Below are 25,349 nucleotides of genomic sequence, written 5' to 3' on the forward strand. Positions count from 1 at the left end.
TCTGGGTTTCATGTGGTCCCTTTTGTTATTGTAGATATGTTAGTCTGTTGTAGTTAAAAGCTAGAAACCGTATAATAGATCTAGGTAGGGAAGCCAGGGGAGAGACTCATCATGTGGATTTTTCAGGTCCATCTTGGTAACCCTAACCCTAGCACGGGGAGCCCTAGTGACCCCAGGTGCAACACTAGCATGGAAACACCTTGTCTTAGTAACCTAACCCTGGAGTGAGGATACCTACTGGACACAAGCCTAACCCTAGTGTGGAGACCCCAACCCTTGGTAACACCAGTGGAGAGGCGTACCCTTAATAAACATATTTCTAATCCAGAGAGGCCTAGGGACCGCAGGGTAACACAAGATGGATACAAGTTCAGAGTGACTGCTGAGAATTCAAATATGATCAGTTTCAGAAAATTGCTGATTACAAAATACTTTAGAGTGACTGATGACCAGTCAGGGATGAAAAGTTCACAAACATTGATTGCAAACAAGTTAGGAATAACTGCTGACCATTTCAGCATGATCAGTTCTCCAAATTTGTTGATCCACGGTGAGCCCTTTGCCTCTTGAGCTAATGGACTTACTGATAGCAATAGGAAATTGTAATCCTATATATAGAGTAGCACTAGAGGGGGATGGGACAGTTTGCCAGAGGTTTTTGCTGACAGCAATGGCATGGTGAAACTCAGGGATGTTGGGTTCCATTCCTTGCATTGGAGGAGAGTGTGCTCTAGTGAGGACGGACTCTTCTGCCTGTTTCTCCCACTCTTGACCCCTTAGGCAACTTCCCATCCAACCTGTTCCTGTTCTAGCCCTGTCTCTTTCCCACCCCTAGTCCCAGTCTCCATTTAGGCTTCTCATCCCAGTCCCAGTCTCTTTGCTCTGCCTGTACTAGTGTCCCTCTCTGGACTTCCCATCCCAGGTTCCCCAAACATCATCCCCCAACCAGTCCCAGGTCCCTGCTCCTGGCTCCTCATCTGATCTGTCCTTTCCCACTCACCCACTGACTTCCACTCATCCCCACACCCTCTCTCTCCATCCCCGCTGTCTCCAACTCAGTCTCTCCCCGGGCTTCTTATCCAATCTTACTGCCCTCCTAACACCCATCTCCTTGACAAGGAGTCCTTGTCTGTTCCCTTGCTTGGCTAGTCCCTGTCTTCCACCCAACTCCCCATCTGATTTTAGTCTCCCTCTCTACCCTCTGGTTACTAGTCTCCCAGCATTTTCCTCCCTGGCTCCCAGGACTCCCTTTCCCAACTTCCAGTCCTAATTCCCACTTCACTAGCTTTCCCAATCTCCCCAGGCCCCTTCAATGTTTCTTGTCCCAATCTGCTCCCCTACCCATTCCCTCCCCCTCAGCCTGACTCTTGTCCCTTCTGCATTCTATTCAGACAGCTTCCTCCCACATACTACCAAGGCCTAGCAGAGAGACAAGTGAGTGCAGAAGTGAGGCATTTTCCCTGCTCTTTGTACGAGACCGGTGCCCAGACTTGGCATGGCCTAGAGGAGCCAAAGTCACAGCTTTCCAGGACAGATTTCCCTCATGCTGTAAGTATAGCCTACAGACTTTGTTCCTAAAAGTATACATTTACATTTTGCCATTACAAAGCATAATGTTTACTTACATCCAGCTTTCCTGCACAGTTGACTAAGAATTTATTTTATGATCTCAGGAGCAGGAGGTCAAAACTATGTCTGTTTGGCATGGAGCGTACTTCTGCTCAGCAGTAGCAGATGTTGTAGACTTACAGGTTGGTTTCCTGTTGCAAGAGAAATCAGTGCTGTGGAGTCTTGGTATTCTTAGTGTAATTTGTTTATTTATACTATGTACACAAGTCCTGGAAAATAATTGGCTGCAACCAGCATTCAGGAAATCCCCTACTTTGGAAATTTTGGCCCAGACCACCATTGTCCAGCTCCCTTGGAGCAGCTCCACCCTGATAATTGCTCTGCTTCACGAGATCAAGGCAGAAAGCAAACTCTCCTGCCTTAATGACAGGTTTCAGAGTAGCAGTCGTGTTAGTATGTATCCGCAAAAAGAAAAGGAGGACTTGTGACACCGTAGAGACTAACAAATTCATTTGAGCATAAGCTTTCGTGAGCTACAGCTCACTTCATCGGACGCATTTGGTGGAAAATACAGTGGGGAGATTTATATACACAGAGAACATGAAACAATGGGTGTTACCATACACACTGTAACGAGAGTGATCAGGTAAGGTGAGCTATAACCAGCAGGAGAGCGGGGGGGGGGGGCGGAAACCTTTTGTAGTGATAATCAAGGTGGGCCATGTCCAGCAGTTGACAAGAACGTCTGAGGAACAGGGGGGGAGGGGGGTAAATACAGGGAAATAGTTTTACTTTGTGTAATGACCCATCCACTCCCAGCCTTTATTCAAGCCTAAGTTAATTGTATCCAGTTTGCAAATTAATTCCAATTCAGCAGTCTCTCATTGTAGTCTGTTTTGGAAGTTTTTTTATTGAAGAATTGCAACTTTTAGGTCTTGTGACAAAGCTCTGTCCTTGCCTCCATGGGTCCCGCATTTCCTGGCAGATTTTGCTAGCCTCAGAGGCTCACAGTGACCCTCCACATAACCCTTCTCTCTCTAGAGACAAGGGTCACAGTCTACTGAGCCATTTTCATCATAAGCCAGTGAGGGGAGGGGAGGAGAAGTTATCCTTCCTTGCACAGTCTCTGTTGTCTCCCAGTCTCAGTGATTAATCAGGGGGCAAAGGTGGGGGGGAGAGCCCAGGCCCACCCTCTACTCCGGGCTCCAGCCCAGGGACCCTATTAGTATCAGCTATGGTAGCTGACCTTTTAGAAACATGACATGTACAATTCCCTGGGCTACTTCCCCCACACAGCAGCCCTCACTTCCTCAAGCTCCACTTCACCCTTACCTCAGGGCCTCCTTCCTTATGCCTGATATGGTGTGTACTATTCAGTCTCTCCAACAGTGCAACTTCCTCCCACAGCTCCTGACATGCACACCCACCTGACTAACTGGGAGGCTTTTAACTAGTTTCAGCCAGCCCCTGATTGGCTTCAGGTGTCCCAATCAACCTAGCATTCTCCCTGCCTTCTGGAAAGTTCTTAATTGGCCCAAGGGGTCTTAATTGACCTAGAGCAGCTTCCATTTCACTTATCCTGGTACCAAGGATTTGTTTAGCCTGGAGCTAATATATCTATCTCCCACTACTTTTCTATAGCCATCTGGCCTTGCCCCGTCACAGTCTGTAATTGAGTGACCAAAGAGATTGAAGTGTTCTCCGACTGGTTTTTGAATGTTATAATTCTTGACGTCTGATTTGTGTCCATTTATTCTTTTACGTAGAGACTGTCCAGTTTGACCAATGTACATGGCAGAGGGGCATTGCTGGCACATGATGGCATATATCACATTGGTAGATGTGCAGGTGAACGAGCCTCTGATAGTGTGGCTGATGTGATTAGGCCCTATGATGGTGTCCCCTGAATAGATATGTGGACACAGTTGGCAACGGGCTTTGTTGCAAGGATAGGTTCCTGGGTTAGTGTTTCTGTTGTGTGGTGTGTGGTTGCTGGTGAATATTTGCTTCAGGTTGGGGGGCTGTCTGTAAGCAAGGACTGGCCTGTCTCCCAAGATCTGTGAGAGTGATGGGTCGTCCTTCAGGATAGGTTGTAGATCCTTGATGATGCGTTGGAGAGGTTTTAGTTGGGGGCTGAAGGTGATGGCTAGTGGCGTTCTGATATTTTCTTTGTTAGGCCTGTCCTGGAGTAGGTTACTTCTGGGTACTCTTCTGGCTCTGTCAATCTGTTTCTTCACTTCAGCAGGTGGGTATGTAGTTTTAAGAATGCTTGATAGAGATCTTGTAGGTGTTTGTCTCTGTCTGAGGGGTTGGAGCAAATGAGGTTGTATCGTAGAGCTTGGCTGTAGACAATGGATCTTGTGGTGTGGTCTGGATGAAAGCTGGAGGCATGTAGGTAGGAATCGCGGTCAGTAGGTTTCCGGTATAGGGTGGTGTTTATGTGACCATCGCTTATTTGCACCGTAGTGTCCAGGAAGTGAATCTCTTGTGTGGACTGGTCAGGCTGAGGTTGATGGTGGGATGGAAATTGTTGAAATCATGGTGGAATTCCTCAAGGGCTTCTTTTCCATGGGTCCAGATGATGAAGATGTCATCAATGTAGTGCAAGTAGAGTAGGGGCATTAGGGGACAAGAGCTGAGGAAGCGTTGTTTAAGTCAGCCATAAAAATGTTGGCATACTGTGGGGCCATGCGGGTACCCATAGGAGTCCCGCTATTTTGAAGGTATACATTGTCCCCAGATATGAAATATTTATGGGTGAGGACAAAGTCACAAAGTTCAGCCACACAGGTTTGCCGTGACATTATCGGGGATACTGTTCCTGATAGCTTGTAGTCCATCTTTGTGTGGAATGTTGGTGTAGAGGGCATCACTTTGGGTGTTGGGTATCACTTTTGTAGTGATAATCAAGGTGGGCCGTTTCCAGCAGTTGACAAAAACGTCTGAGCACAGCGCGGGGGGTAGGGGTGGGGAATAAACATGGGGAAAACACCATCCTAGCCACTATGGATGTAGAAGCCCTCTACACCAACATTCCACACAATATTCCCCCCCCCCCCCCCCGCTGTTCCTCAGACGTTCTTGTCAACTGCTGAAATGGCCCACCTTGATTATCACTACAAAAGGTTTTTCCCCCCCGGCTCTCCTGCAGGTAATAGCTCACCTTACCTGATCACTCTCGTTACAGTGTGTATGGTAACACCCATTGTTTCATGTTCTGTGTATATAAATCTCCCCACTGTATTTTCCACTGAATGCATCCAATGAAGTGAGCTGTAGCTCACGAAAGCTTATGCTCAAATAAATTTGTTAGTCTCTAAGGTGCCACAAGTACTCCTTTTCTCCTGCCTTAGTAGAAGCTCCCCTGAGAGAACCTGAATAAAAAAACTAACAATACATTTTCTCAAAGACTGTACTGCTCAAACACCGAGTCTTACAAATTCTTTTTCTATGTGTAACAGTGCACTCTGGTGACTCCTGCCAGAACACTATGCAAATTACACTGCTCTAACTTGGCCTGCTGGGCTACATTTCCTGGGCAAAGGGCCCCTATGTGTCCAGCCATTCCACCATCTGGAGGACATACCAAAATTAATTGGTACCAAAATTAGTCGCATCCGATGAAGTGAGCTGTAGCTCACGAAAGCTTATGCTCTAATAAATTTGTTAGTCTCTAAGGTGTCAAAAGTACTCCTTTTCTTTTTACAAAATTAGTTGGTTATGTGAAAGGGTTAGTCTTGCCACTGTTGTCTTATGAGATCCAGATTTGCTGAAGGCTGAAACTCATATAAAAGTACTAGTATCAACTGGGAGATGGTCCCCCTGCTTTTAATTCCTCCCCCACTTTAATGATTATATTGTCCTCTTCTTGCTCATCATCCATGGTGGGAACTCTAGGACTTCTTGTTCTGGATCAAAGTCACAAATTATTTTGTTTGTGTTTAAAAAAAGAGAAAGGAAAAACCCAAACAAACCTTTTATAACATTTTCATTTCACAGAAATGTTTGACATTTTATTCCAATTTGGACCTCACCTAATTTTAAAATGTGAAAATTTCCCATGGAACAAATATTCGGTTTCCAACCAGCTCTGCTTATAACTCAGCCAATTTGGGTGACTTTTCACAGAAACAGCAAACAGCAACTCCCTGATCCCAGGGCTACCATTCTGCAAAATTTCAAGGGCATAGAGCTTCTCAGAGAAATGATTGTAAAAGTTATTTAACATGAGCAAAAACCCCACCTATTTTAATCCTAACTCATTCTCTGAAATGGATGAACCATTTTTGCTGAAACTTTCACAAAACAATTATTCTCAAACAGAGACTCAGCATGGAAGAAATTCAGCCCAAACAGATTTTGAAAAAACTATAAACTAAGTCTTATAATGAAATATGTTAGATTTAACTAAAGACATCACTATGTTGACCATTGATCACTGTCCTGACTTTGGAGGGTTTATAGTTTAGGGTAAATATAAGCTATCTGCTAAGCATCCTTATAGAAATAATAATGAAAGTTATTGAAGCTGTAACAGGAAGTAGAAGAACCAAAATATCCCTATTAAAAGTAGGCTTGGCCATAGGTGGTGGAACTAGGGGTGCTGCCACTCCCCCTGGCTTGAAGTGGTTTCCGTTTGGTTTACAGTTTACAGTGGTTTACAGTTTGGTTCCATGACTCTCAGCATCCCTAGTATAAAAATTGTTCCAGCACCCCTGGCTTGGCTATAGCTCTTAAGCATTACGTTTCTATGACTTAGATGAGGCTTAGAAGTTGACAGTTGGTGTAACATAGTATGAATATTATATAATTGACCAAAGATTATGGAATGCTTGACCTGATGTTACAGAATCTATCAATAAGCATGTTGTGATAGTTTACCAGTGAATTTGGTGATAAACAGATACACCCCAAACAAACAGATAGTCGTGTCTCAAGGGATTTTTGCGGTAAGAGCAAACTGCATTGACATATCAAAACTATTGGGAAAGGGACTGGTGCAAATGGTTGGGTTAACTGCTGGAAATGTAATTATGGTTAACTCGTTCGCCAAATATGAACACCTGGAACCCTAAAATTGGTCTCCTGGAATACTAAATATTAATATGGGCTGAGAATTGACTTGATCATATATGGTCCCAGATGTACATGGATGGAACAGGAAAAAGTGTAGAAAATTTTGTCAACCCCATCCCTAGCTGGGACACTGGGATGATAACATGGGACAATAGGGTAGGAAGCATGTCCCAGCGCCTTCCTCGTTGCGTGATCTCCATTTACCTTTTCTTCTCTCTTTGTTTCTAATGGTCTCCATAAGGTTGCAACTATGCACACTATAAGATTGGAAGCATGAACAATGCACAAAACCACTTTATTGTACTTATTTTATTCTTATGTATATTGATTTTTCTATTATTTCAATTATATTTGTCTGTATTAACTAAAGATCTTAAAGATTTTGTGTATGCTTCACCAGTTTCATCTTTTTAATTAACTAGAAGTAGCTGCATGAATAAAGAACCTGAACCCTAAATCTAGGGTGCACTTTGGGCCCTAGATTAATTGCAGGCACAACTGTCAGCTCCACCTTATATTTTATAATACTATTTTTGTATTTATTAATTTAGCAGTGAACAAGAAACCCTAAGATCTGGACCATTGCTCTGTTAGATGACTGCAAGCACTGCGCATGTGATGTGAATGATATCATCAACTCGTGTAAATCAATATAGTTCTATCATTATCATCTTACAGCAAGTGAAGCCAATATAAACTTCGTTATTAGCTTCAATAAGAGCAGAAATAAGCCTTTAAAATGCCTGGATTGCTGCTAGCTCAGCAGACTGAAAATAGGTTATGGAACCATTCACTTCAACTTTCAATTTTAGCACAGTTTGGCAAAAAACACAAGTAATCATTACTGGCAAATTTTCATACTTGGGTAACATTTTGGCACCTAAATATTTATTTCAAGACCACACATTAAAAAAGCCATACCAACTTTTACCTTAACAAGTGTGTGACAGAAGATCTGCCAATGATTTATATTTCATGGCAAGGAAAAACAGAGATAAAAGGTTTTAAACAGAGGCCTGGATAGACTAGATACAACCGCACTCAGTGATCTGTGGAAGGCTGTACTTGAATTTGGCATGAGAGAGGCTGCATTACTCATTGTTTAAATATATCTCCTCTGCTGGCCATCTCTGGCAGGATGGATCATGCATTTGTTCACCAAGCTTTACTGCGTGTGGATGTCTTGAGAAAATTGGTTTGGAAAACAAAGAGAGCTGCCTTGGACTGAAGTGGGAGGGAACATAATGAGCGTATGCAAGGCAGTGGGATAGGAAAGAACTCTCTGGGCACAGCAGCAAGGTGTCATTCTGGCCAGGGAGGTCAGAGACTGGGCTTGCTCTTTATACCTGTGAGAGCTTCCTTTTTATTCTGTAGCTAAGCAACCAGAGCCTGCCTCTCTGGGTTTGGGAAATTACCCAGATAAGGCATGTGATGCAAACTGCTGCTTTTAATTTAATCTGATTCTCTGTCTTGCTCTGTCTATTTTTAACAAATCTGTTTTCCCCAGAAACTACTGTCAGGGAAGGGGGGTGGTTCATACCATGCAACCCAGACATGAGTGAATTTCTTCAGCCTCTAGGGACACAGAAGGCAAATCTGTGTCTAGGAGTAGGTCTCTGCTCCAGACTTGGGTAAGAGGCATGGACAGAGGTGTCCTGTCTGAGGGAGGCTCATTGCCTGGGGCTACAGAGGGCATACACAAGGGAAGAAACCAAAGATTCAAGGAGAAGGTGTGAGTCAATAGAGGGACAGATAGCTAGGTGGATTTTCTGCTTATTAAAGTGAGGCAATAATAGTCATGGCTAGAAACATTTCTGAGTTAAAAACACCTGAAACTAGCTTCTAAGTGCATTTCACTCTGACAATTCCAAAATTGCCTCACATCTTTCTTTTCATTTTTGCCCGTGAATATCTTTTTCTAGTTTCATGTGTTCCAGCTTTCAGCTAACAGGGAGTTTTAGGACCAAGTCAAGGATTATTATGGAGATTCTGACAGCACCTTTACTATTAGAACACAGAGAACATCACTTTATTTATTACTCTTCTCCCAGCAGATATTTAAAGAATTATAACCATATACATGTTAAAATTCTTACTTATAAAATATTACATGCTTCAACCAAGTGATGTATACTGTTACTGTGGAACATGAATTTCCTCCTTCAATGGTGAATGACAACATATGACTTTCTTGTTGCCATAAAATATTCTACAGCTGCAATGCCCAGAATGACTAACAATAGTGAATCCTTCTGTCTCAATATTATGTTATACAAGGAGGACTATGACAGAAAGACTCCTATGACAGAATTCTCTATATCTAATCTTAGCAGCTACTGCATACCAGCTGAGAGTAAAGCTAAGTTCACATAATGAAACATTTAAAATTATTTAACACATTGGGACAAATTCGTCTCTGGTGCAACTCTACTGATTTCAACATCATTATGTCAGGTATGAATCTGGCCCATTTCTGAACAAGAAAGTTAGTACTCTGTCCACTCTACTAGACAAAGGACATTGATAAATGAACATTAATATTGACATGGTGGTGCAGAAACTGTTACAATAAAGACTAAAACAAACTGACACTCATTTAATGGAAGAATCCAGTATCTCCTGATAATCTTGCCTTCCTAAATTCTTCCAGGACAGCTTATAACATGCAAGGAAAACAACAGTAATCATAATAATGGCCCCTCCAATGAGGTCATAAATGCCGGGAAAGATGCGTAGCACTGCGAGCTGCAGAATCATGGCTATCACAATCTCTAAATGTTGCACTGTGCTGACCAGAGCTGGGTGAAATTTATTCAAGGCATAATAGACACCCAGGAAAGCCACAGTCGAACATATGCAGATGGCAATGAGATAGCTCCAGGTTTCTCCATCGAGTGGGATAATTGGTTCTTGAAGAAAAAACATGGTGGAGGCTCCCCACACAGTTCCAGTCCAACCAAAAGTAAACAGTGCAGTCCACATACTGACCCTATCTTTGATTGACTTGTAGACTATCATGGAAAGAGCTGTAGTTAAGCCTGCCATAACTGTCATGGTGTAGCCAAAGGCTTCTTTCCAGACACTGAGCAAAGAGTTTTCTTCATTAACAATGTTGGGGAACATGACCAGGCAAACACCAAAGACACTACTAACTACTGTCATTATGTCTATATAAGCCATTCGTTCATCTATTAGTAAAAAAGCCAAAATGGCACTAAAGACAGTGGTGGTTGCTCTCCACATAATGGTCCCATTGGTTGGGGGTACGATAGAGAAGGAGGTGTAAGCACAGGTAATGGAGATAACATTGCAGACACCATAGAAGAAGAGCTGCAGTCTGTATCCTTTTGGTCCAAAGGGGTCCTCATGGTAGTAACACACAACAACAACAGACAACACCTGTATGACTGAACGAATAAAAATTAGTTCTAGAGATGGCACTTTGGAACGATCAGAAACAAGTCTAGTTATCAGAGCAACACAGCCATGAGTCAAGGCAGAGGCAAACAGCACTATCCAAGTCTTTCTGGACTGAAATATGCTTCCTTCTGTAAAATTCTGGTGTTGTCCAGTCTCATTGGCTTTCATCTCTTGGGCTGGCTGAGGTTGGATATCCATAGTCCCAAAGAAGGGTCTCCCTTTCCTTTTTCTGTCACTCAGCAATCTTTTCTTTGGATTGTCCTCCATAAAGCTTCCGATATCTTCACTGGTTTCATCAGAGCCCTCTTCTCCAGGTTGGGGATAATGGGATGTATATTTCACTGTCACAGTGTTGGGATGGATTTTCACTCGTTTTTTGACTGGACATTGTTTGGAAGAAGTATCCATTTCCTCAGAGAACTAGGTCTGGCCTTAAAAAAAAAAAAGTTATTTTTATTCAACCAATATTGTAAAATTCATTTGCATTGCAGTCTTTTGACCATTTAGAAATTATTGGCATGAACCTAACCAAGTTGCTCTTGTCCTCCATGAATTCTCTCTATTTTTATTTCATAATGGAAGTTGCTCAGTATCTTTGAAAACCAGGTCATTTTTATTTAAGTGCCTAAATATAACTTTAGGGCCTAACTTTAGGCACTCACTTTTGAAAATGATGCCTATTATTACATTGCTTCTTAAAAAGAGACATGCAAATTAATAACAATTCTCATTACACTGAGAATAATTTCCTTTTTGGACCCTTCAGGTCAGTTAGTCATTCTGTAATCATTAATGGTTTTTATTCTTTACCAAGTGCTAAGGGGCAAAGAGAAATACAGACCGAAAATGAAATTTAGGTTAGAGAAGACTAGAGCGATTTTTATCAATTCAAAGTGAAGCAACTCAGAGACAGACAGATGGCATCACTGAGCACTTCAGTGAACTAAGCACCTGGTGGACCAGAAAAGTGTAAAAAGTACTACAGTAAATTTTGAAATTCTCTGAAGCTCTTTTTGCATATTATTATTTCCAAAAACTGTTGACTATCAATTTGTTTTCCAAAGGAACTTCAGTTGGAAAAAAAGACTAAGAAATGTTATGAAAAGAAGCTATCCACTCCTTGGCAGTGTAGAGGAGAACAAGTGGATTTTGCTACTGTTATGAAATGACAGAGGTATCAAACTTATAGTCAGGCTGCCTAAAGTGAACATTTGCACATTGTTCTATTCTACCTCACCTGGATGCCTCATTTTTCATCCAACATTGTTGAATTGTTACATTTACTCTATAAACAAGAAAATTAATATATTAACAGATTTTCAAGGCCTTGAAGAGACCATTATGATTTCTATTGAATCTGATTTCCTGCATGACACAGGCCAGAGAATTCCAACCAGTGATTCCTTCCGTGTAGGAAACATTTATTTCTATTTTATAAGTAAACATATCAAACCCAATAACTCATGTTGGCAGTACAGCATGTCTTTTAAAGTCACAGATTCCAAGGCCTGAAGAGACAGACCATTGTGGCCATCTAGTATGACCTCCTGAACAACACAGGCCAGAGAACTTCGCCATAATAATTCCTACAGCAGATCTTTTAGAAACCCAATTTGATTTAAAAATACTCAGTGATGGATAATCCACAACAACCCTTAGTAAATTGTTCCAGTGGTTAATAACTCTGTTCATTTATGCTTTATTTTTAATCTGAATTAATCTACCTTCAACTTCCAGCCACTGGATTGTGTTCGATCTTTCTTTGCTAGACAGAAGAGCCCATTAATAAGTATTTGTTCCCCATGCAGGTATTACAGATAAGGCTGGCAGGATTTGATAAATGGTTAGTCTTCAGTAAATGTTGATTTCTCGTGACACACAGAAATAGACAAAGACATCCACCTACAATAGTCAGCAAGCACAGCCTCCCTCTCCCTTAGCATCCACAGGAATCCAGTGTCCCTGGCTCCACAGCCATGCAGTGAGCCCTATGCAGCCCCACTGTCATGGCCCATTTTATTCAATCACTGGCCAGAAGGGCCGTCCCTACCCATATGGAAACTACGCAACTGCGTAGGGCACCAGGAAATTTGGGGCACCAAAACTGCCCCAAATTTCCTGGTGCCCTACGCAGCTGCGTGCTGCATCCAGCTCCAGCAGCCAGCCCGATTCCCCCGGACAGCAGGGCCCAGGAAAGCTGCCTCCGTCACACCACTTTCCCCCAGCCCCTGCCCCTGCTCCGCCCCCACTCATCCTCTTCCCACCCCCGCTCCGCCCCAGCCCTGCCCCCACTCCGCCCCTTCCCCCACAAACCCCATCCTGTAAGCTATGCGTCCCAGGGGACTGCAGCAGGGGTCAGGCCCGCCCTGCACTCACTGGGCGGCGGGAAGTGGAGTGACCCAGCCCCAGGCCGCTCCGCTATGCCAACTCCCAGCTGTGCCACTGGTGAGTGCTGGGGGGTGGTTCCCCCCATTCCCGCAAGCCTGGGAGCCAGGGGAGCCAGAGCGGAGCAGGCTGGGGCCGGGTCGCTCCACTTCCCGCCACCAGCCCTACCCCTGCTGCCTTCCTGCACTGGCTGCTCCTGCCTTCCAAAGCCCTTGGGCGCAGCCCCTTCCCACCCCCTAGCAGAGGCCTGGTATGCCTCCTTCCCCCACCCCCCGCCCCCCGCCGAGGCCTGGGGCAAGTCCCCCTGCAGGGGGGCTGCGTAGGGCACCACAATCTCTACGGATGGCCCTGCTGGCCAGGCGTATAGGGCTCTTCCCCGGGCATGAGCCATTCAGCAGCAGGGAGTCCTCTCATACAGTCAGGGGCTCATCCTGCTCCTTGCAGTCCTGGCCAGGTGTCTCTGCTCCACCAGGCCAGAACCACAGTCTTCCCCACACCTTGTGCCTCAGTATCTGCAGCCTTATTGTCAGTGCTGCAAGCCCCTGGAGCCCTGCTGTCAGTGCTGCACTAACTCTAACACCAAGAGATACCCCCCCCACACACACACACACCTTAATTTCATGCAACTGAGAAAATCAAAATAGTTAAAAATGAAAAAGCTTTAAAATAAACATTGATGTTAATCATTTGAAGTTACAAAAATAAATAAATACATTGAATTCTGCCAGACCTATTTATAAAGACAAGGTGGGTGAGCTAATATCTCAGGAAGCACTGAATTCTGTTGGTGAGAAAGACAAGCTTTTGAACTTTCTGTGTGTCTCTCTAATATCTGGGGACCAACACAGCTACAACAATATTGCATACAAGCCTACTTAATTACAGTCTGTAAGTCACCCCTTAACCTTCTCTTTGAAAAGCAAAACACATTGAGCTCCTCACATCTATCACTAGGAGGTATGTTTTCTAAACCTTTAGTCATTCTTGTGGCTCTTCTCTGAACCCTCTCCAACTTAACATCCTTCTTGAATTGAAGATACCAAAACAGGACCCAGTACTCCAGAAGCTGTTGCACCAATGCCAAATATAGAGGTAAAATGACCTCTACTCCTTCTTGAGACTCACCTCTTTATGCATCCAAGGATTGTTGTCCCCCTTTTGAGCACCGCATTGCACTGGGAGTTCATGTTCAGCTGATTATCCACCACAACCCCCAAATCTTTTTCAGTCATTGCTTCCCAGAATAGAGTCCCCCATCCTGTACGTATGGCCTGCAGTCTTTGTTCCTAAATGTATACATTTACATTTAGCCATATTAAAACACATTATTTGCTTGCACTCAGCTTACCAAGTGATCCAGATCACTCTGAATGAGTGACGTGTCCTCTTCAGTATTTACCACTCCCCCAATTTTTGTGTCATCTGCAATGATGATTTTATGTTTCTTCTAAGACATTGATAAAAATATTTAATATCCTAGGGCCAAGAATCCATCTCTGCGATACCCCATGGGAAACACATACGCTCAATGATTATTCCCCATTTACAATTACATTTTGAGACCTATCAGTTAGCCAGCTTTTAATCCGTGTAATGTGTACCATGTTCATTTTATGGCATCCTAGTTTTTTAATCAAAATGTTGTGTGGTACCAAGTCAAATGCTTTACAGAAATCTAACTATATTACACCAATACTATTAGGTTTATCAGCCAAATTTGTAATCTCATAAAAAAAAAATCAAGTTAGTCTGACAGGATCTGTTTTCCATAAACTCATGCTGACTTGCATTAAATTATGTTACCCTCCTTTTAATTCTCCATTAATTGAGTCCCCTAACAGCTGCTCCATTATCTTTCCTGGAATCTATGTCAGACTGAGTGGCCTATAATTACCCCAGTCATCTTGTTTACCCCTTTTAAATATTGGCACACCATTAGCTTTTGTCCAGTTTTCTGGAGTCCCCATTGTTCCAAGATGTATTGAAAATCAACATTAACAGTGCAGTGTGCTCCTCAGCAAGCTCTTCTAAAACTCTTGGATTCAATTTACCTGGACCTGCTGATTTAAACATGTCTAACTTTAGTAGCTGTGTTTAACATCCTCTTGAGATACTGTCATGGACCAGGGCATGGATGGTCAGAGCAGTGGCAGTCAAGCCTAGTGGTCAGAACTGGGGTCATCATCTGGGAACAGTGCCAAGGGACAGAGCTGGAGTCAGCAACCAGGGGTCAGAACCAAGGATCAGAATCGGAGGCAGGAACTGAGCAGGGCTGGAGAAAGGCTGGGAACAAGGCAAGCACAGGAGCTTAGTTGGGTCAGAGCCAGGCTAGGAGGCAGACATCTCTAGCCTGCTGCAGGACTCTGGACCAGACTCAGGACTCTGGACCAGACTCTAAGCTGCCCCCAGAGGAGACCAAGAGTGGGGAAGAGCTGCTGGGACTGCTGTCCGCCACTTACCCTGAGCAAGCTGAGGACCTGCAGACTACGGAGCCACACCAATGGACTGTGATAGAAAGTAGCCCAGGGGAGCCAGACATCAGTCAGGTTGTACTGTCACCATATGATTCAGCATGTTTCAGCAGGATTCCCACTGACCCAGTGGCGGGATCCCCTGGCACTTTTAGGGATCTGGGTTGGAACCTAGTAGAGTAGGGATAGCCTGGGTCCCCCCAACCCTCTACTGAAGCCTTCTCATCCTAGGCCAGAAGACCTGTGCCTTGTTTGTGACTTGTCCCAGCCAGAAGGCTGCAAGCCCCTAGACTGTGTTTGCTGTCTGCCTTAGCCAGGAGGCTACGCTAACGATTCCATTTTGTGTGGGTGCCCAGACTCAGTCAAATTCCTCTTAATGGGCTAGTCACACAATCCCATTCTGCCACGTGTGTAATAGTGTCTATTACAGTTTAAAGGTCTACTAGTCTGTGTGGGTTTTTTTGTTTGTTTTGTCTGTTTTGTTTTTTATGGGTTAGTGGGTTTAGTTTAACAGAAAGTTTTAACACAACAGTAGTAAATCCTAAAGTCCATCAAGGTTTCTGCCACAGATGAAGTTGGTGATGTACTCTGGCTCAGATTTCTTCAGTCAGAAGCCCATTTTCATTCTTGGTAACTGGTATCAGGCAACTGATGAGTTTGCACAAGGGGTACAGGCACCCCTGCATGGCTCCTGCAGCTCTCACTTCACTTTTTTTGTCTCTCATACTTGTGCTTGATGTGTTTCCACAGTTTCCCATGGTTGAGATGCTCGTAGAATGCGTCCACACCCTGGTCGAAGGTGCGTTCAAAGACCAGGGCCCCCAGAACGATGGTGAGGGCAAAGGTGGAGGTGCGGCAGAAGAGCACACTGTACAGCCGGGAGCACAGCGGTACGGTGGCCTCCTCCGGCAACACCAGATGTACTGTAGCATAACTGGTACTGCACAGGCCTACTGTACAAGCTGCAGAGAAGCCAGCCACCAGATGCATCCAATGGTAGTAAAAGTCTTATGGGGGCCTCTGCAGTCCCCACACCACTCCTGTAGTGGAGCTCAGTTACTGTGGTGAGCCAAGGGGAATGCAGATCCCAGTCTGAGTTTGCATGTAGGAAAAGTATCATCTTAATCCTAAACTGAGAACATCTGATACAGAATTGATGTAAGCAGAGAGATGCAGCCAACAGGGTGAAATTCACACCCCATCAGCCCCTCCACCTCAGTTACACAGATACATTGGTCCCAATACCCTGTGAAAAAGTGGATCCACAGCCCCTCCCCAGATTGCCATGGACCATTTGCAGTTTGTCCCAAACTGACCTTCTATGCCAATCCTGTGTGGGCCATTCCAGAGGGCATCTCCATGGTGTAGGCACCCCTGCATGGCCACACAGCCAGCTGACCCCCAACTCCGTCTATTAGGCTTACATGGTATGGAGTGCCTCACACTCACTCCTGCACCTAGCACACATTAGGGTGACCAGATAGCAAATGTGAAAAATCGGGATGGGGGTGGGGGTAATAGGAGCCTATATAAGAGACCCAAAAATTGGGACTGTCCCTATAAAATTGGGACATCTGGTCACCTAGCACAGGTCTTGCCCATATTGTATATTATATACAAAATAGGGTTTTAAATTATTTCAAATGGGTTGCACTAGGATAGAAAATACAGTGTTAGAGCCACGGAGATTACACGTAAAAAAGAAAAAGAGAGATTACGTCTGAGTAAAAAAATAAGTTGTTTTCTAAAAATGGTAACTCTCCTACATATCCCTTGCAAACTGGACACCATGAAATTAGGCCTGAATAAAGACTGGGAGTGGATGGGTCACTCCACAAACTAATTTCCCCATGCTAATATTTCCCCCTACTGTCACTCACACCTTCTTGCCAACTGTTTGAAATGGGCCACCCTGATTACATTGGCCTCATTACCACTACAAAAGTGATTTTTTTCCCTCCCTTGGTATTCTACTGTTGAGAATAGCCCAATTCCACTTTAACTGAATTGTCTCGTTAGCACTGACACCCCCCACAACTTGGTAAGGCAACTCCCCCGTCTTTTCATGTACTGTGTATATATACCTGCCTACTGTATTTTCCACTCCATGCATCTGATGAAGTGGGTTTTAGCCCACAAAAGCTTATGCCCAAGTAAATGTTAGTCTCTAAGGTGTCACAAGTACTCCTCATTGTTTTTGCTGATAGACTAACATGGCTACCACTCTGAAAAATTAAAGATTGTGTCTGGAGGGTGAAATAATGCGAGTGGCATGATAGTTTAGTAAAGAGCCTTTCTCTGATTTTTCTATTGAAAAATTTGTTTGAACAAGAGCAACAAAAATATTGTCCAGTAAAATAAAACAAACATGAAGGCCTAATGGCAAACTGTTTTGTTTAATTATAGGAATATAGAAAATAATTAATTTAAAAGCATAGATTAATTACTTTTTAAAGGAACTTATGCCTTTAGCTCTAATTTTTTACTTTACACACTTCATAAAATATATGCTGTATTTGCTGCAGTGATGTGTTCCATATTAAATGTCATCTTTTTAATCACATAGTCATACATTTAATTTTGTTCTTTCTAAGAAGTAGTGACTTACTTTTTCTTCCATTACTTTACATTAAAATGACCTAGCCAACAAATGAAAGAGAGACCAGAAAAGAAAACCACCAGATAAATACTCCCCAAAGAAACAGATCCTGAGCATTCTGTTATGGGGACTCTATACAAATTATTGCATAACAACAGTTTAATTGAAATGACGGGAATGTTCACACTGGTAATTTGCATAAAATCCCAGACTTTATATTACAATCAATGTATCTTGTGGGGAAAAGCAGGCAGATATATTACTAGACTTAACAGTATTTCAAGTTTCTAAAATAGTGGTAACGGAATGGAATTTTACTCATACCTTGGGGGCAAGTAGGCACTTATTTAGCTAAACTCAGATGGATTCAAGAAGAGTCCAAACTTCATAAGTTAAAAATCTGTTGTGGAAAGTTGATTCTGTGAGAAAATTTACACTACACCGTTTCAGCAGCAGCACTATGTGCCTTTTTGTCGCATATTCTAAATCTCCCCCGGAAAGAAAACTGGATATTTGGCTCCTCCGCCAAAAAAAATAAAATAAAATAAAAAAATTAAAAAAATCAGCATCTGTGCTTTAAAGCCTCCTTTTTCTTACAATTCATAGGAGTCTTTATTTTGAATGTGTCAGCCTTTCTCATTGAAATATAAATACATCTTTGTCCCAGAATTAAAATATCAAGTGGCTTAATCATAGTCTCTGCCGACGAGAGAAATACCGTGTGTGGCAAAACAAACAAAAACATATTAAAGTAAAACTATCAGATCTTACGGACTGTTCGGGAACTCTTCCACCCTGCTAATTAAAAACGCTACGTTGACTGATAAACTCAGCCCTACTGTGAAATTCTCTACAGCTTCCTCCAGCTGCGCCCATTCGTCACACCAGCTTTAGGAGGAACATTTCCTTGCCTTGTGATCTCCTGGAATGAGCCGTATTTCTTTGAAGGGCGGGTTAGTAAATCCTAGAGCCTGGGAGAGAAAGGAAAGGGCTTCGACCTCCCTGAACGCCGCAAAGCTAAACTGGAGAGGTGAAAAGGGGGAGTAAATGCAGCCCACAAGCCCCTCTGAGCTGCTGAATGACGACGAGAGAGATTTCAGTACCTTGGACACACAGCAAATGAGTTTAGCGCTGTTCCCTAATGATACATAAAGCGGCGTTACCAGTCCTGGACTCTGCTCTTTACCCATTTACCATTTTTGTCTATATTTATGAAACCGGATCAATTGAAGTCACTTTGAGAATCCATATCTGGTCTGAACAAACGACAGCCTCCAAATCTCCGGCCTTGTAAAGCGCAGTGAGCGTTAATAACAGAGGCAGGAGGTTGTTACTTGAATGAACTGAGCCTGTATACCAGCTGGGATGTCTGCGTTATCATGCAATAGACCAGTAAATACCAGAAGGGAAAAGGGGGAAGAAATCTCTATTTACCTCTCGCTTAGAAGGAGCTGGTCAAGTCCAAAAAATGATGCCTTTAAACAATGAGGAGGCTGCGTGATGTTAAAGGAGAAGAAGGGAGGAAATCTGCTCTCCGGAGTTTGTCAATCCTTCCATCTTTCTCACGCTGTAAACGCCCAGAAGCCAGGACAACGCCGTTAATCCCAGTGTAATGTGCAACACTCAGCCTGGCGTACTCCAGAAAAGGGTGTTTGCAGAACTAGCCTTGGTTCTCCTTTCTCCACTCGCCCTCTTCTCTCTGCAAAGAGGGGCCTGGAGGAAAAGACTGAGGCGACAGCAAAAGACTCAGGCGAGAGCGTCAGAGCAGGAGCAAGTGAGCATGCCCAGTAAGCATAAGGGCCTCTGACGGTAGTACTGTACCAACATTCATTTGTATTTAATGTATAGAGAGAGAATATTACTTGCAGGAGCTTTCTTTTTCCTGGATTTTAAATATCTTTTCATGGATATAACGCTTATTGGGATTAAGCAACTGGGTTCAGTCAGGGAGAAAAACAAAAACAAAAAAAAATAAGCATATAAATACAACTAGGTGTATCATCAGAAGTCAAAATGCATCTAATTTACTTCCAGTGTCCAGGGCTGAAAAGATTATGGTGTGCTGTTCTCCAACTACAAAATCTGGGTTGTTGTTTTTTTAAAATAATTTATATAGGCATGTTTTGGCAGATGTATAAACAGCAAGAGGTCTAATAACAACCTGCTGTTTGTATAATGCCTGTTCTGTTCATTACCACAAGTCTGTCTGATAAAGGAAATGTATTTTGATATGATAAACTTCTGTAAGACAGTTAGTACCACACAACATTCTGATTAAAGAGATTAGCACAAAAGAACCTCAGTATGGTGCACATATAAAAGGGATTAAAAACTATCTGACTGATGAAATATGGAATTGTTAATTAGGAATCATTATTGATTAGCAGTGTTTCTAGAGGGATTAATTTTCAGCCTAACACCCTTTAATATTGATGCTTCAGAAGGAAATATTAAAGTTTACAGATGATACCAAGATGGGCCATATGGTAAATAATGATGAGGCCATCCAGAGAAATCAAGATCACTTTGTAAACTGGGGAGTGGGGAGAAACAACCATCGTATGTTTTAATACAGCGAAATGCAAGACCATGAATCTAGGAAGAAAGGAGGCCACATTTACAGGATGGGGTGGGGGTGGGGGTTGTATACTGGAAAGCAACAACTCCGTAAATAACTTGGTGTCCTGTTGGAAAGCAACAGAACGTGAGCTCTCAGTGAATGTGATGGCTAAGAGGGTGAATGTGATCCTTGGATCCATGGGAAGGGGAATATCAATTAGGAGTAGGGAGGTGGTATAACCTCTGTATACAGCATGGGTGAAGCCATTAGTGGGATACTGTGTCAATTTTTTTTGCCCACTGTTCAAAAAGCATGTTGAAAAATTAGAGCAGATTCAGCAAAGACCTCAGATCATTCTTGTGGATATCAAATGCCTGCCCCCCAGTGAGTCTAAGTTAACTCAGTCTGTTTAGCTTATTGAAGAGAAGGTTTAGAGATGACTTGACTGTGATCTATAAGTGCCTTTATGGGGACAAGATTTCTGATAATCTAGGAGACAAAGGCTTAACAGGATCCAACAACTTGGTAAAGCCAGACATTCAAACCAGAAAAAAGATGCACATTGTTAACACTGAAGGTAACTAACAGTTAGAACAGCTCACAAAGGAATGTGATGTATTCATCACTTGAAATCTTTACATTGAGATTGGATGTGTTTTTTAACAAAAATGTTGTAGCTCAACCAGAAGTTATGGGCTTGATTCAGGGATTGCTGAGTGAAATTCTCTGGTTTGTGCTATACAGGAGGTCAGACTACATCAGGGGTCTCAAACCCGCAGGGTTATTTTCTGCAGCCCGCCAGCTCCCCGCAGCCCCCCCGACCCTCCCAAGCATTTACCTAGAGCGGCTCCAGTCTGGTGTGCACCAGGGGCAGGGAAGGGGTTAGAATGGGGGCAAGGAAGGGGTGGGAAGAGGCGGAGCAGGGGTGGGGCCTCACGGAAGGGGTGGAGTGGGGGCGGGGCCAGGGCAGCGGGGGGTGGTGGTCAGTGGTGCAGCCCTCTGGCCAATGTACTAGTCCTCATGTGGCCCTCGTGGTCATTTGAGTTTGAGATCCCTGGACTACATGATCATAACAGTCCCTTTTGGCCTTAATGTCTACTAATTTTATAGAAAAGGTGCTATATACCACATACATGCTTCTGCAGCCTTATGACAAACTACAGAACCAAGAAGTCAGTGTGAGCTGCCAGGTGCTCACTGTTTAGGAAAGAACAATGATGAATCTCATATTTATCAATTTGCATAGATTGGGATTTGACTACACAAGACAACATCAGGATAAAGCAGGTCCCAACAGGAACACAAAGACCACTTCAAGAAAAGAATTGCAGCTGACTCCTGGGTAGTAGCGTGTGGTGTGTTCCTGAAGGCAAGCAAGAAATTGGACAATTTCTTCTGCTTAGTCAAAGTAGACTCCTTGGCAATTAAGGCATGCTTAAGTATCCGTATGAAGCAGTCTGCTAGTTCATTTGTCACAGGATGGTATGGTGCAGAACATATGTGCTAAATTCTATTTGAAGCTCAACTTCTGAAATTCTTTAGAACAGCATTGAGGTCCATTGCCACTCACCATCTATAACAATAAGCCAAATTGGCTAAACAAGGCACAAAGATGCCCAATATTTTGTCTGGGTGTCACAGTTAACGGTGAGCTTCACTGACATGGTGCTCAACTGTCCAAATTCTGTTTCAAAAGCTTTGGAGTGTCTGCCCAGTATTTCTTGAAGATTTCAAGGTGTTTTTCATGATCACCTCGATCTCAGTCCAATTCGCCTTGAGCTTCTCAAGCCAAGGTTTGCCAAATAATAGTGGATACTTTCCTTCAATCACATACAAGAGTAAAAGGACTGATGGTCCATCTCGTTGAACCTGGAGTATCCCTTTTGGGACTAACGTTCCCTTTCTAACCCTGGAGACGATTTTGGAAGGACTGGGACGTGGGTAGGAAGCAACCCATTGCTACCCTATGATGTCCCTATTGTCTGTCGACCATTCTTGGCCAGTCTTGTCCAGCATCTGTGTCTCCACAGGGTGCAGCACCGGTGTCTGTCTGATGTTTGACCAACCATCACTCCTGACAGAGGGTGCAGGACCACTATCGCCCCTTCCTGAGGAAAATGTGGAAGGCAGTCCATGAGTTGCTACAGGTGATAGCCTTAGGGGTTGTGGAGGAATCCCAGAGCAATCAGAGGAGCCCCATTATTGAATCTAGGATCTAAACCAGACAGTTTGAGGTTTTGCATTGTCTTTAGGAGGGCTCTAGCTTTGACACCTACCCCATGTAGGTGAGCTACTAGAAAGGCTGGGGAATGCTGAGTGTATATATCCACCCTAGACTTGACTTGATAAAAGGGTACTGGCATATTCCCCTGGCAAGGGCATCCAGGGAGAACACAGCCTTTTCCACTCCCTATGGTCTTAACCAGTTAGTGACCATGCCATTCGGCCTGCATGGAGCCTCAGCCACCTTCCAGCAGCTAAAGGATTGACTATTGTGACCACATAAGCAGTATGCTGCCACCTATATTGACAATATAGTTGTTTACAGTGTCAACGGGGAGGACCACCTATACCACCTCACCGGTATTTCAAGCCCTTGAGGAGGCAGGTTTAACTGCTAATCTGGCTAAGTGCCACATGGGGGAAAAGAAGTGACCTACCTCAGGTACTCTATTGGGTGGGGATGGCTACATCCCCATGTGGCTGAGGTCCAAGCATTGAGGGACTGTCCAGCCCCCACGACCAAGAAACAAGTATGACAGTTTCTCAGATTAGCAGCCTTTATAGATTATTTGTGCCCAATTTAGAAATGATAGCCACCCCTCTCCCCATGGACCTCATAAAAGGCCCCAGGCCATGGAAGATGCAACGGTCAGAAGACTGTGAATGAGCCTTCCAGTCCTTGAAGGATAGGCTGAATTGGGGGCCTGTCCTCTTCCACCCCAACTTTACAAAGTAGTTCATCCTCCAAACAGATGCCTCCAGAATGGGCCTCAGGGCTGTATTATCCCAGAAAGTGGATGGTGAGGAATATCCAATACTGTACTTGAGCTGGAAATTATTCCCTCGAGAGACTAAGTACTCGACAATTGAAAAGGAAGCGCTGGTGATAAAGTGGGCAGTCAAGGCTTTGAGTTATTCCCTGTTGGGAAACCACTTCCAGCTCATTGTAGACCAGGCCTCTCTCCACAGGATCAATTCCATGAAAGACACATGCCCAGATCATGAGTTGCTACCTCTCCCTCCAGCCCTATGATGTCAAAGTGCTCCACCATCTGGTGAAGGTGCATGCTAACACTGGTTTCTTCTCATGGGTGGGGAGGAATAGGGGGAAGAACCACTGACAGGCCTTAACCTGAAGGGAAGGGTGTGTGATGGAATACCAACTCTGCATTGAAGAGGTAAGAGTTTAAAAACAAAACAAAACTGCTCTGTACCCAAGAGGCCCTCTTGTCTTTGCTGGACATTCTCCCAGTGAAGGGACCATTCAAAAGGGAGCAGTTCAGCTCAGTCTGGGCTGACTGAGGAGAGCAGTTGTGTGCAGCAGCCTCCTGCCTCCAAGCCACCATGATCAAGCCTCCTAGCTGCACTGCAGGAAGCCAGCTGATTGCAGGAACTGAAGGGAATGACTTGCTATTGCCAACAGAGGAGCTACCAGAGATGAAGCAAAAGGACCACAAGAGGGACCCCACTTCCAACTCAGGAGACAATGCTGGAGGAAGTAGGATGAAGGTAGGAAGTGACCTAGGGAATGCACTTGGGGGTATTGGGACCTGAACCCTATGTCAGGGCAACTTGTTTTGAAGGGCCCTGGATCAGAACCTGGTGGAGTAGGATGCACCCGGGTTCCTCTACCCTCCCCACTCTTGCCACTGGGTGATACTATGCCTGTGATATTGTCGCTAGGTAAAGTGACCCCTTGGACTCTCACTGCTAGGAGACACTACCCCTGGGATCCCACTATTGGGTGTTGTATCCCTGAGTGTCACCATTAGGTGTTGCTGTTGGCCCAGAGCACACTGCCAGCCCCCAAATAGAGAGAGATGGGTACTTCAACCAAGGGGGTTGATGGATCTGGGAACTGAATATAGGTGAGAAACCTGCTTAGGCAAAGCTATTTCACCTACGAAGACCATGAAAACAAGCATTTTGTACTTCTGTGGAAGATCTCGACTGATGAAAGGACAGACATGGCTGGAAAGAAAAAAGATTGGTAAGAAATATACCTCGAACCAAGGCTGTAGCTCTAAGTCTTAGACATCAGAAAGCATATTTTACTTTTATTTGCTTGTAACCATTTTGTTTTTATCCCTTCTACTTGCACTCACTTAAACCCCATCTTTTTGATTAAATAAACTTTTTACTTTTATTCTAAATCAACCCAGTGCTGAGTTTGATCTGAAGTAATTATTAACTCCAGTTAAAGCAACAAGCTGCTGTGCTTTTATCTCTTTAAAGGAGCAACAGATCTTACTACTACTCTGAACGTTCCAGTAGAGGGCTGGACATTTCAGGGCAGACAGTTCTGGGGAAATTCGGGACTTGGGGATGTGCTGGAGTCACTTGTCTAGAAGTAACCAAGACTGGTAGAGACCAGAGTGTGGCTGTGGTGTAACAAGCAGGCTGCTGGAGTCAGAGTTGCTGAACCAGGTCTACTCAACACACAGACATTCAGTGCATGCGTGTGTGCTGGCTGGGAGCATCTAGACAAGGATGCAATAGCAGAGCATTTTAATGGATTCAGGATTACAGGACAAGCCTCATGATACAGTCTCTCACTGGTCTGGGTTGAACCCCAAAAAGTGGCAGACTGCTTTCTTCTGAAAGAGGAAATGCTCACCTTTTACTGAAGTAAGGGCTGAGGAGATGTGTGTTTGCAGTGCCTCTGGCTGGCTCATGAGATCATAGGCGGAAGAGGATTCTGACATAGCAGCTTCTTGTTCAGCCAAGCCAGTCCTTCAACACAACCACCATTCCTTCTTCTCAATGAGCTCCTTCCAACCCATATATTGGCAGGCACTTGGGAATCAGAGCTACTCATGGGTCTTCTAAGTGTGAGGAAATGAGAGACGGCAAATTAGTAAGGTGACCAGACTTCCAAAGTGAAATAACAGGACATCTACTTGGTGGTGGCAGTGGCACTGGGGTATGACAGGACAGAGGTTAAAGCAATAATTTTTCAACTAACAGCTTGTCTACACACAAGCTGTGCTGTTTTGATTGTACTGGTATAGTTAAAGCAGTAGAACCCTTGTTTCCTCTGTAATAT

General features: G+C 43.9%; 1 protein-coding gene and 1 long non-coding RNA gene across 8 annotated transcripts in view; one reads left to right on the forward strand and one right to left on the reverse strand.

Annotated features, from left to right (window-relative positions):
* LOC141994067 (uncharacterized) overlaps positions 1-19,794 on the forward strand; it is a 62,701-nt gene extending 42,907 nt beyond the window's left edge. For 3 of the 4 annotated variants that reach the window (XR_012641010.1, XR_012641012.1, XR_012641009.1), the window contains exons 4-5: positions 1,392-1,548; positions 15,672-19,794. This is a non-coding gene — a long non-coding RNA (uncharacterized LOC141994067). The remainder of the gene's footprint in view (positions 1-1,391; positions 1,549-15,671) is intronic. The other variant, XR_012641011.1, reaches the window with a different exon arrangement.
* SLC35G2 (solute carrier family 35 member G2) lies at positions 6,821-25,091 on the reverse strand. Of its 4 annotated transcripts, none has more exons than XM_074964068.1 (3): positions 24,921-25,091; positions 13,576-13,736; positions 6,821-10,496 (listed from the first exon to the last, which is right to left on the reverse strand). In XM_074964068.1, exon 3 carries the CDS (start codon positions 10,471-10,473, stop codon positions 9,238-9,240), a length of 1,236 nt encoding a protein of 411 aa, XP_074820169.1. In that variant the 5' UTR covers positions 10,474-10,496; positions 13,576-13,736; positions 24,921-25,091; the 3' UTR covers positions 6,821-9,237. The 4 variants fall into 4 exon arrangements, with proteins under 4 accessions (XP_074820169.1, XP_074820168.1, XP_074820167.1 ...); XM_074964067.1 differs by lacking the exon at positions 24,921-25,091 and adding an exon at positions 18,955-19,315; XM_074964066.1 differs by lacking the exon at positions 13,576-13,736 and adding an exon at positions 18,955-19,246 and having other exon boundaries at positions 6,823-10,496; positions 24,921-25,089.
* Positions 25,092-25,349: the final 258 nt, after the last annotated feature.

Source organism: Natator depressus, chromosome 9 (assembly GCF_965152275.1).
Source record: "Natator depressus isolate rNatDep1 chromosome 9, rNatDep2.hap1, whole genome shotgun sequence".
In the NCBI taxonomy this organism is placed as follows: Eukaryota; Metazoa; Chordata; order Testudines; family Cheloniidae; genus Natator; species Natator depressus.